Source organism: Athene noctua, chromosome Z, assembly GCF_965140245.1.
Source record: "Athene noctua chromosome Z, bAthNoc1.hap1.1, whole genome shotgun sequence".
Classification (NCBI taxonomy): domain Eukaryota; kingdom Metazoa; phylum Chordata; class Aves; order Strigiformes; family Strigidae; genus Athene; species Athene noctua.
This window is the reverse complement of record NC_134077.1, coordinates 63,668,796-63,681,546: the sequence shown is the minus strand read 5'-3', so window position 1 is coordinate 63,681,546 and position 12,751 is coordinate 63,668,796. Positions and strand designations below refer to the sequence as shown.

General features: G+C 39.2%; 1 protein-coding gene across 4 annotated transcripts in view; it reads left to right on the top strand.

Moving 5' to 3' along the window:
- Positions 1–12,751, top strand: part of ADAMTSL1 (ADAMTS like 1) — a 503,340-nt gene that overhangs the window by 332,414 nt on the left and 158,175 nt on the right. For all 4 annotated transcript variants that reach the window (XM_074931327.1, XM_074931329.1, XM_074931328.1 and 1 more), the window contains one exon: positions 4,228–4,464. In XM_074931327.1, the coding sequence (XP_074787428.1) occupies positions 4,228–4,464 (237 nt within the window). The remainder of the gene's footprint in view (positions 1–4,227; positions 4,465–12,751) is intronic.

The window sequence follows — 12,751 nt, the reverse complement described above, 5'->3', positions numbered from 1 at the left end:
TATGTATTTTTCTAGAGCAAGATTTAGCCAAAATCCTTTTTCTCTCTTACACCTTAATCCATATAACCTTTTGTAGCAGGGGCACTATTCCCTTGTACCTAGACAGCAGAACTTTTGACTGGAGCTTGACCCATTATTTTTGCACTGCATCACACTCAAATACAAAGCAAATTAACTGAAACTTTGCTCTCATGCTACAAAACAAATTAGCTGAAGACGTGTAGCTTAAGATGATGGCTTGTATGTGTGTGTAGTTCGCTATAAGAAATGTTTGGAGGGGTGTGATCCAACATTATTCAACTTTCAAACAAAACGGGCATAACCACATTGCCACTACACAGTAAATGAGAGTCCAGATTGGTTATCTTGGATTTGGGCCAAGTGCTTATAAATAACAAATTTATAGCCAAGATTCTGCCAATTTGCTTCAAAAGGAGATTTGAAAGCTTGATTTTAAGACATGTTTTATTTTAGATCTTAATACTAAACAATGATCTTTTAGTGTTATAAAGTGACATGCAGCCCCCATGCCATTCGTATTGAAAGCTCTAATAATTTGCCCTATTTAAAAGAAGTAGAAATAAGTTAGTGAATGAAGATGCAGAATATCTGAGAAACAGAGGTAATTATTTAAACCTGATATTTTGCCTCAATAGCAGCGAGATTTTCCTAGCTGGGAGGATAAGAAGTCTGTGTATAAGGCTGTCATTAACGATAACGGAATTTCTATAGGATGAGGTAGTTTGAAGACAGAGAATACAAGTATCTTATAAGGATATTGTCTAATTACATAGTTGTATATATATCAAAGTCCTTCCCTATCAAGTCTATGATCATCATTTATTATTCTCTACTAAAAAATGTTACAGTCCTCAAACAAAGGGTGTAACAGGTATTCATTTCACCTGGTATTTGACCAGGTATCATTGAGGAGCAGATTTTCTTACAGCAGCAAGATGGAGGACTATGGGATCTTAATAATCTGAGGCAGCTGTATTGCCAACATTTTATTTTTTTCATAGAATCATAGAATTGTTTAGGTTGGAAAAGACCTTTAAGTTCAAGTCCAATTGTTAACGTAACACTGCCAAGTCCATGGCTAAACCATGTCCCTAAGTGCCACATTCACATGTCTTAAATATCTCCAGGGATAGTGACACAACTACTTCCCTGGGTAGCCTGTTCCAATGCTTGACAACCAGTGAAGAATTTCTTTCAGTGAAGGAATGTTTCCTAATGTCCAATCTAAACCTCCCCCGGCACAACTTGAGCCATTTTCTCTTGTCCTGTCACTTGTTTCTTGGGAAGAGAGACCAACAGCCACCTCACTACAACATCCTTTCAGGTATTTATAGAGAGCAACAGGGTCTCCCCTGAGCCTCCTTTTCTCTAGGCTAAACAACCCCTTTCTCTCAGCTGCTTCTCATAGGACTTGTTCTTTAGACCCATCACCAGCCTTGCTGCCCTTCTTTGCACCTAAATACCTCAGCCTTTCCCTCACCCTTTGTCACTATGTTTTCCCCTGCATCCAATAACAGATGGAGATTCTCCTTAGTACTCCTTTTGTTGCTAATGTGTTCATATAAACATTTTTTCTTGTCTTTTTTTATGGCAGTAGCCAAATTAAGCTCTAGTTCAGCTTTGGCCCTTCTAATTTTCTCCCTGCATAACCTCACAACATCCTTGTAGTTCTTCTGAGTGGCCTGCCTCTTCTTCCAAAGGTCATAAACTCCTTTTTTTCCTTAAGTTCCAGACAAAGCTCCCTGTTCAGCCAGGTCAGGTTGTTTTTCCTGCCAGCTTGTCTTTTGGCACGTTGGGACAGCCTGCTCCTGTGCCTGTAACATTCCTCCTTGAAGAATGTCCAACCTTCCTGGTCCCTTTTGCCCTTCAGGACTGCCTCCCAAGTGACACTGTCAACCAAGCCCCTAAACAGACCGAAGTCTGCCCTTCAGAAGTCCAAGATAGCAGCTCAGCTGATCCCTCTCCTTACTTCTCCAGGAATTGAAAACGCTCATTTCATGACTACCATGCCCAAGACAACCTCCAATCATCACATCACCACAAGTCCTTCTCTGTTCGCAAACAGCAGGTCCAGTGGAGTATCTTCCCTAGTTGTCTCACTCACCGTGTCAGGAAGTTATCTTCCACACACTCCAGGAACCTTCTGGACTGGTTCCTCTCTGCTGCACTGTATTTCTAGCAGACATCTGGTAAGTTGAAGTCGCCAAGGAGAACAAGGGCTAGTGATTGTGAGACTTCTCCCAGCTGTTTATAGAATATTTTATCTGTCTCTTCATCCTGGTTGGGTTGTCTGTAACACTCTTACCATGATATCTGCCTTGTTGGTCTTTCCCCTGATTCTTACACATAAATACTCAACTCTTTCATCACAATCATCAACCTCTGGAGAGTCAAAACACTCCCTAATGTACAGGGTTTATCCCATTGCCTCTCCTTCCTTGCCTATGCCTTCTAAAGGGTTTCTAGCCATCCATTGCAGCATTCCAGTTGTGTTAGACATCCCACTATGTTTCTGTGATGGCAATTATGTCATAGCTTTCCTGGTGCACAATGGCTTCTAGCTCCTCCTGTTTGTTGTCTTTTTGTCACAGTTCTCAAGATGCTTATTGTTTTTCCTAAAGCTTAATTCCTTTATTCCTGTAATTATGTGAGAAATTCAGGTTACCTCTAAAAAGCACAACCTCTAGCCTTTGTGGTTTCTTGCACAGAAAAACTTGAAATAGCATTCTTCAAGGATCAAAAATGGGGAAGGAAATAAAAAGAACTCATGTTTATTTTGTCTGAAGTCATGATTTTGAAGATCTTGCTCTCCTGAGAACCTGACTGAAGGTTTTCAATGCTGCATGATGGCAAGAATGTATATGTGGGTAAAAAAAGCCTCAATTTCTCATCAAGAGACTTCAAGTAGTATGAGTGGTCTTTGTTTTTTATATCAGGTGTACTAGGTTCAGAGTAGGGTTTATATGTTTTACAAACCTCCTGAATAATTAACAAAGGGGCATTTTAAAGGCCTTCCCATTAAAATAATAGTAAGCTGCTAATTATGCGAGTTATGAAATCTTAAAGTAAATGTGTATGACATTTTTCTGATTCTTTTTGCCCTACCAACTGATTTAGGTCATCGAGGAGAAAATTAGCTAGAGAAGAGAGCTTAAATAAATAAACAAAAAATTAAATCACAAAATCATTTAGGTTGGAAAAGACCTTGAAGATCATCTAGTCCAACCCTTAACCTAAGACTGACTGTTCTCAACTACACCATATCCCTCAACGCTATGTCAACCCGACTCTTAAACACCTCCAGGGATGGGGACTTCACCTTTTTGGAGTGAGGGGCCCAAAACTGAACACAGGAATCGAGGTGCGGCCTCCCCAGTGCCAGTACAGGGGTAAGATCCCTTCCCTGTCCCTGCTGGCCACGCTATTGCTGACACAAGCCAGGATGCCATTGGCCTTCTTGGCCCCCTGGGCACACTGCTGGCTCCTGTTCAGCCAGCTGTCAATCAACACCCCCAGGTCCCTCTCTGACTGGCAGCTCTCCAGCCACTCCTCCCCAAGCCTGTAGCGCTGCTGGGGGTTGTTGTGGCCCAAGGGCAGCCCCCGGCCTTTGACCTTATTGACACTCACACAGTTGGCCTCAGCCCATGGCTCCAGCCTGTCCAGGTCTCTCTGCAGAGCCTCCCTACCCTCGAGCACATCAACACTCCCACCCAACTTGGGATCATCTGCAAACTGACTGAGGGTGCACTCGATCCCCTCGTCTAGATCATCAATAAAGGTGTTAAACAGGAGTGGCCCCAACACCGAGCCCTGGGGGACACCACATCATGTAATTCTTTTCTCTTTCTCTTCAAACAAAGGAAAATTTTGCTATAAGAGAGTGGCTCTGTACACACATTTCCCCACATACATGCAAGTGAAGAGATTCAGCAAGAGCATTTCAGGGCTGTGATTAAGACACATACAGTGAATTTCTTATGTCCCATACATATTTACACATGATCTTGATGTTCTTTCAATACTTTCATGGAAAGAAGAAAGAAGAAAAGGGTCTAACTATCCAGTTCAATTACGTGTATCTGTAGCTAAATATTTCAATTAGTCTTCTTTGTCTAAACAGAAAAACTCTCTACATCTGGCAGCTGTGGAGGGCAGACAGATGCATGGCACTGCAACTTGCTGCTGACCTTTTCTTCTTCCCCACAGGACTGTCCGCCAGAAGCAGGTGATTTTCGTGCCCAGCAGTGCTCTGCTCACAACGATGTCAAGTACCAGGGACAGTTTTATGAGTGGCTTCCTGTCTCTAACGACCCTGACAACCCATGCTCGCTGAAGTGCCAGGCCAGAGGAGCAGCCCTGGTTGTGGAGCTGGCACCAAAGGTACTGGATGGGACCCGGTGCTACACTGAATCCCTGGACATGTGCATCAGTGGCTTGTGCCAGGTAAGGAGAGAAGCCCTACCCAGTGCCTTTCCTCATGACTTCTCCCATCAGATCTCTTTCATGTGCTCTATCTCCTCCTCCATACTTGTATCATTTTAGGGCCTTCATTTCAATAATCTGTTTTCATTCTTTTAAGGTGATTACTTCTACCTTGTTTGTAAGAGGTATACAAATGCAAAGGTTATTTTCTCACTTTATGCTGTTTTCTTGGATTTTTTATGAGGAATGAATTCTGAGCTTTTGAACTAGAGCTATTGAGCTATAGTTATCTGCGGTAGCAGATCTCATTTGAAAACACCATGAGTAAATAACGTTTTAGTTTTTAATTTTGATACACCCAAGTTTTCAAAGTCTGTGAAATTACACTATCCTTGAGAATTATTGCTCTCTGTAAGTCACAAACCACATAGCAGTAGATGAGGTACTAAATTGGAAAATCTGCCATTATTTGCTACAAGACTAAGCAAGCTGCAACATCTCCTTGGGCTTCAGCTTCTCTGTTTGTTAAAAGTGAGATATGGGGAATTTTGTAACCATTCATTTCACCATGCATGAAGATCTATTGATCATTGAACCAATTTATTAGCATCCTCATTTATTTTTATATTACCTTTGTGCTTTTCTTATATATTGCTACTATTTTGAACTGACCTATATCAGACTTTAGTCTCCTGAACTACATGTAGACTAAAGGCTGACTGAGGAGAGGACATTTGCTCCATCTCTGTTAACTACTGAACACACATGAATCTCAGAAAAGATTGTGTCCAGATTCGTATTTCAGTGCCCAGTCTCCTTCAAATCTATGTAGACTTGATGTGGTTTTGGCTTTCTAGCGTATTTTCAGCCACATTATGTGCCTTTGGAAGCTTTACTCCATTTCCTTTCTCTTTGATTTTTCTGTTCCAAGCCAGAAGCAGTCCAGCAGTAAATGAAACAGAGTAGGCAGTTACTGGGCTAATCTCATTTGTGATCTGAAGAAGGCAATCATCTAGACCTCTTGACCTCAGCCAAGTGCACACGTTTCTCAACATTACAGATACATAGTGAGACAGACTAACTCCGTCTACTTTTGTGTTATTTAATCTTTCAGAAACTTAACTGGAGACACATGAATCTGTATGGGAAAATTATTCAAAGTATTCTGCCTATAGTGACCTGGAAATTAGGATCAATGCATTCAGACTCTGTGTCAGGTTGATTGCTGTTTTGGTCCAAATACAGAGCATACCTCTCCTAGAAAACCTTCCCGTAGGAACAAAGCTCATAAGCATCCACTATTAAAACAAACTCATTTGCATTCTTATGACACTTCTTACTCCTGGAAGGCTGAAGTTGGCTAAACTACTACAAGTGTGAAGATTGATGTTATTTCTTAACTGTCTCTGTGGCTAAGGTACGTATTTTGGAAACAGACAAGTACACTAGCACTAGCGTCCCTGAGGAATTTCACTTAAACTAACCCTTTCCTTATATATCCTAGAATGGTAGAATAATTTTTAATGCATAAACACAGCATTCAGCTTCTTCATCAACATTTTCTATATACCTTACAATATGGCATCACTTTTGACAATGACCAAAGAAAAATTTAAATACAAATGCTCGTGCTACATTCCTCACAGGGAATAATTTTCTATTTTTGGGTGCGTTAAATTTAAAGCAACGCAAAGTATTCTTGTCACAATGCATCCCTGCTTGACAGTCATATCTTTATGACAGTAGAGGTACTGCATTAGAAAGTTCATAACTAGATTTGCCCTAATTGTATCCTTTAGGACAGTAGCTACTTTACTGTCTGTCACAGCAATAGCTAATACTACCTAAGTAGTCCAGAAAGGTAAACAGTATGAAATCTGCCAGAATTAATGGTGAACATTCTTTGAAAACAACATTCTTCTAAGGCCTCTATAAAGCATCTTCTAAAAGAATGGGAACCCATAGTATAATGGAGCATTCTTTCTCTGTAACATTTGTGTGAATAAGCTTTCTTCTGTAAGCATAGTGAATGAATCTAAATTTCAGAGGAGACAAAATTTGATCTTAAAAGTTATTTCTATGCATTTGCAGTAGTAGCTGCAGGCTACCACTTACCTAAAATCATTAACACTTTCTAAACATAACAGTCACAGATCCCAGTACATTGTGAGAGTTTATATGATCCAGAGGGGGTTCAACAACATTTTCATGAGATGTCTCTGGAACTCCATGATTTGGGGCAGTGCAGTAGACAGCTGTAATAATACAAAGGCATGGTTTATCGCAATTGCAAAAAATGCAGTTTCCTGAGATTTATATTCAGTCTAAGGTCCTGAATATTAAAAATATGTAGAATTATGTTTGTTAGCAGGTTCTTCGCAAGAAATAATTACTCTATCTCAGGGGTGAAGAGTTATGTTTTCTGGATTGCTCAGAACAAAACTACCAAAAGTAATTTTAAGTTTGCTATTCTAGTGGGCTTGTGTTGATTCAAGTGTTTTATGACTGGGTCTTTGTTACAGAGAATTATATGGACTTCCAAGTATGTTATATAGTATATACCGTATATAGTATACACCCCTATGTATGATTTTTTTACACTGTAGTTGGCAACCAAGAAAGAATTTCATTACGTTCTTCTAGAACATTTTATAAAACATCTAAACATCAATTACAGTCTGTGCAAGAATCCTGAATTAGTAGAAGTGACATTAAGATCAATGTATGCTTACATAGCCAGTGCATTTTTCCCAGTGGATCAAGCAATTGTCAACTTTCTGAACTAACCACAGGGATACTTCTTAGTATGTGAGATTTGGGCAAGCCTGGCCTGTTGTGTGCTCACAAGCTGTTCTGAGGTTATTAATGGCAGAAATGAAGAGCTGGTTGTATTGTCTTCTATGTGCCTCAGTACTCTCTCTTGGTTAGAAGGTGCTGTTTTTCACTCTCATTGGCAAATATGTATTTGTTCACAAGATGCAACCTTTGGAAATTAGAGGATCCTCTCATATTTAACCCTTCATTTTTCATGTTGTTTGGAGGTTTAGAATTAACAGTAGCTTAGTGGCATAATATGAGTCTGTTTAATTACTAGTTATTGAGCTGAAGTCTTTGTTTTACCAGCTGGCCCACCTACCAGGTAAAGTCAGAAGAGACTTCTGATTGTATTCAGGGCAAGCAAAGCCACCTTTGTGTGTAGAACAAGCTTATCCCTGAATCTTTGATTCAGTGAAGAGTATTGTTAGAGATTCTTAAAAATATGCTTATTTTTAATTACAGAGGTAGGGTATGAGAGAGGTTATGCAGTTACTGATTCAGACACACTTCATGGCATATGACAGTACACATGACTGTACCAGTTCAGGAATCATGCAAGCTGTGTGTGAATTGCCTGTCCCCATATTATATAAATATTTTATCTTCCATGAAGGGGTGGGCTATATCATGTTATTGTTCTCTGTGTAAAACACGTAAGAAATTAATGGGAATTAATTTATGAGCATTGTTTTTAAATCCATAGGCGATAGAGATTGAGCAACATCATTTCTCAAATTAGGTAGAGGAGCATGACACCTTATACTCTGAAAGGCCTATGCCCCAAACACAGATAATCCATGAAACCTTCTGAGACTTTTAATAATGAAAACAAAACCTCCTTCCTGTTATCCAGTTTCTCTGCCACAGTCAAAAATATCTTGGATTTCTCTCTCTGTTTCTGCTGAAGGGGAAATATTCCATTTTCATTTTTGGCTTTTTCTATTTTCCTTACCCCTTTCACTTGTTCTTCCTGTTATCATAGTCTCCATACTTGGTTCTCTCTCAATTTAATTTTTGCCTCCGGTTTGTGTGAATTCCACAAATGTTCCTATTGTTAACTCTGGCAAGGAGGAGCAAAAAAATCAGTCTTTGCTTTCTCAGATGGGAGATCAGGGATTATCCAGGCTGCTGTCTCCAGTACTAATGGCAGAATCTTTGTGTTGTTGTATAGTGCCAGTTCAAGATTTTTTTTTAAATAACTATTATGGGGTTTATTAAATATGCAACCAGACAGTAAGACACTGTACAGTGTTTCCAAAAAGCAGGTCCCATCCATATCATAGCCAAATCTTCACCTGATGTAAATGAGGATCGCTTTCCTGAAGTCACATTCCTGGACGAGGTGCTTGCTGTCTGGGTAGTCTCTTTGATTTACACGTGTAGAATGGCCCTCCCTTCTGCTACACATTCCTCCTCCCCAGCCAAGGGATTTCAGCTTTACAGGAACCAGGAAAGTGAAAACACAGCAGTTTCCCTATCCACACAGAATCACTGTCTCCCCTCCATTCTTAGGGACTCTTTATTTCAGTTTTTTTGGTTTGTTTTTTTTTGAGGGGGGGAGGGGGGGGTCTGCAATACAAGCTGCAGTGAAGTGCATAACAGCTAACTGCTGAAAGGGTGCAACTGTGTAAATTCTCAAAGGCAAAAGGTGTAATCACTGTCTCTGAAACAGTGTAAATTTTATTGAAAAAAAAAAAAGAATATTGCTAGAATCAATAACAACATTTAGTTGAATGCTGCCTATTAAAGAGTCAAAAACAGTCACTGTCACAAGAAATAGTTGAGATACGAGTCTGGGGTGTGTTAAACACCAACTGGTCTCTTATACACGCAGGTACATGAGATCTATTGACTCCTTTAAATTTCTCTGAAGAATCAAAATAAAAAAGGTCTGCTTTTGCTTTGTGTTATTTCAGCATAAACCTGGAATAATTTTAGAGCAGTCTCAGACTATCCTGCTGTTGAAAAAACAACTCCGATGCTAATTGTACGAGCATCATTATTATTACTACTACTATTATTGTTGTTCTTTTTAGGCCATAAAATTATTTCATACATATGGTAGAATAACAGAATGAATCATATTATAGCTCTAATAGCAGGATTAGATTCAATTATAAAAAAGCTGGTCACTTCTGAGAAAGTCTTTACATTTGTTACTACAAAAGGTTGTTCAGGGTTGGAAAAAGCACTTTTGTGTCTTCTCTCAAAACTGCCCATCTTCCTCCGTTACATCATTTCAGTTTTACAGGTTGTTAGTTAGAGAGCTGTGTGCCAGAGATGCTTATCTTAATGTCTACTCTTTATGATAGTATTTAATTGTTCTACTTTAGACATACTACCAAATACTAATAGAGGTAGTTTATAACTATTCTGATTTATTGATTCCTGAGACTTTTTCCTGCTGAGCTACATAGTGAATTCAAGTCAGCTGGCAACAAGCTTAGTTTCCTTAGTTACCTTCAAAGACAGTGAGAAGTACCCTTAAATAAAGTGGTCAGTCTGTGGATTCCAGTATACGATGGACACAGGCTGAAAACCACTGTTCGTTTTGTTTTGGTTTTTTTTTAAATAGAAATGATTTGATAAAGTGCAATGGCTTACTCTAGCTTCTTTATTTTTGAAGTCAGTATTGCGATAGAATTGTAGCCAATAAAACTCAGTTGAATTTCCAAAGCTATTGTTAATTTTAGACTGAGGCAGTGAACGCACTGGGTTACGAATATCTTACCAGAAGTGTACTGAGGATAGTTTCATACAGATTTTTCACAAATAAAACATATTTGTTTCAAATATTAGCATTAAGTACTGTTGCTTGCTATTTTTACATTACTTATCTGCTGTTACAAATCTGATAGGCAAAGAAATTGATTGTAAATTGAGATGCACCAATTCTAAAAATATTTTTAATGTAAGGGAAAAGTTACCTTCTGGATGGTCTGGTTTTGCTTGGTAGGGTTTGGTGAAATAATAGCATATAAATAAAAAAATGTGATAAATGGGAACATCTGTGATTATACAGGGATTTGAAAATTACACACCTGATCTTTTCCCATATCCTAATTCACAGACTTTTTTACAAGTTGAAGATATATTTTGTAACTGTATAGTTACCAGATTTTTATGTGCTATATATACATGTATTTAAATGGCTGTATATACGTGTGTGTGCTTTTGATTTTTTTCATAAGAGACAGAGATTATATTAGCTGGTGATAATGTCAGAAGAGTGGAAAAATGTGTTCTCTTTTAAATAGACAACTCTGTTATATTGCTGGTCTGTTATGATTTCAGGACAGAGAGTTACTCTTTCTTTCTTCCGTCTACAGAGTGTTGTTACATTGATCCTTTTCTCTTTCCAGCTCAGCCCAAAGTACAGAGCTAATCAGGATTCCAGTGTCACTTAACAGTGTGTTCAGTGTGTTTTGTGCATGGATGTTGTACTCACTGGAACATTAAGCCTGCTTGATGCAGGTTAAATGCAGATTTGAAAGAATGTAGATTAGGTGGTCACCTCAGCAGGCTCTTGAAGACTCATGAAGCTGCCTTGGGCCCCAACTGTCCTTGTGGGATGTGCCTGGTGCACTGCTGCAGAAATTGGCACCTGGACCCATGGCTGTTCCTAGTCATTCCTTAGCTTGGGACCTAATTTCTTTGCCTGCCCTCCTCAGACCCTTCAAGTCAACTCCAGCTTTGAGGAAGAATTTCAGGACTCTTTCCCATCCTGTCTAAAGCCCTGGAAGAAAATGGCCTGCAGTTTTCTACTGTGTAACATTGATTACTGTAATATTAGAGACTATTCTCATCCATGTTTGCTACCGGTAATGCTGGGGACCACGTGCTTATTTTGACAAGATCCCATTTTTCTGTGGTTTAATTTGTCATATTATCTAACTGAAAACTCTGAGAGACAATAATTTCCAGAAAGATACTTTTACGTGTGCTGCTCTTTTACATTTACACAAGAGGACCGAAGTGCTTGTCATTTCCCTGTTTGATGTCAAAGTAGAGAAATGAAGGGCCTTTGTTCCATTAATTCTCTACAAACGGGCATAATTTGAGTTTCTACCCGTGTGTATTCATTTTTAGAGGCAATCAGTCTGCCATACAGCTTCCAGCAGTGATGTTTTTTCTTCTGCCAAGGCTATGACAGAAGTCAGGTTAAAACAACGGAAAGCACTGGGGTAAAAAAAAGTCTAGATACTTACATGTTGCTGGGATTTAATTCTCTTGTAGTTCAGCTATTTCTGGCTCCTTTTTTTAGCTTTTTTTTTTTTTTTTTTTTTTCCCTTTTCTGAGCTATAAAACACTATAAGAAAAATGCGAAAGGTATAATAATAACTGTATTATTTAGGCAAGAGGGTGACTGTTTTTTCCTCAGACATGTAGTAGGCACCGTAACAGAATAAGTTCTAAGTTGTCTTGCAATTTAGCCCAGCCTTTTATCATGATGATTGTAATGGCTTTTCTGAGTCTGCACCAAGCTCCTGGGCCTATTGCTTAAAATGAATCCATCTTTTTTAGAGTGTATTGAAACCTAGATGCCTTCTGGGGAGATAACATTTCAGAAATGTACTATTTCAGAATAGTATGGTGCTTTCAGAATGGTATTGAAATGTGCTATTTCAGAAAGTACTGAATTACTGATTTCTGATGGTCAGGTGCTTTCGAACTGTATCAGGCTGAACAGCTGAACTGCTGTTTGAACTCTCCATCCTCATCTACTTTATGTTTTGTGGATATCAAATCTTAATTTTGTTTTCTTCTTGATGAGCATCATTGTTCTGAGATGAAAGAAGCAGCTTTTCCCCCAGCATTCCCCTCAGTGCACAGAAAGGAGTGGGGTGGAGAATCTAATGACTCATAAGTGTAATAGCCAAATGCTTAAACTGCTTTCATGCCAGGTAACAACATTTTTGTGGCAGAGAGCATCAAGGAAATGGGGATATTTTTATTGTGTGAAAGGATCTGTATTTGCATTATTAGAACTCCACTCCCATGCCCTAAGCAATCACTTTTCCACTTCATGATCCAACAGAGATTGGCACTGCTGCAGAGATACTTTGTTCTAGTCTTTCAGCAGAAACAATACCTGCTGTTACTCCCAATTAGACAAACTGTCTACTGCAGGTATGTTTTTGACCAGTAGCACACAGAGCACCTCCATTTGCTGGGCAGGAAGCACACTCTAACTAGGGGACTTAGCAAAAATAAGCCATTCAGAAGAGCAGTTTATAGACTCCTAAGAATTCTGTTACAGTTATGTCATCTGTGTCCACATATTTCCTTAGTACACCTAAAAGCCTGAGGTGTGTAAGGTGGCACAGAGGGTTTAGTGCTGTGTGAAGATGGCAAGATGTCTGCACTGGCTGGGCAGTTTTGAGAGTCCCCACCAAAACAGGTGTGTGGTTCTCACTGAAGACCACGGCAAGGCTTCCAGTTACTGTGAAGATCCAGGACAGGGGGATGCAGGCTTTTTAGCTATTTTGCT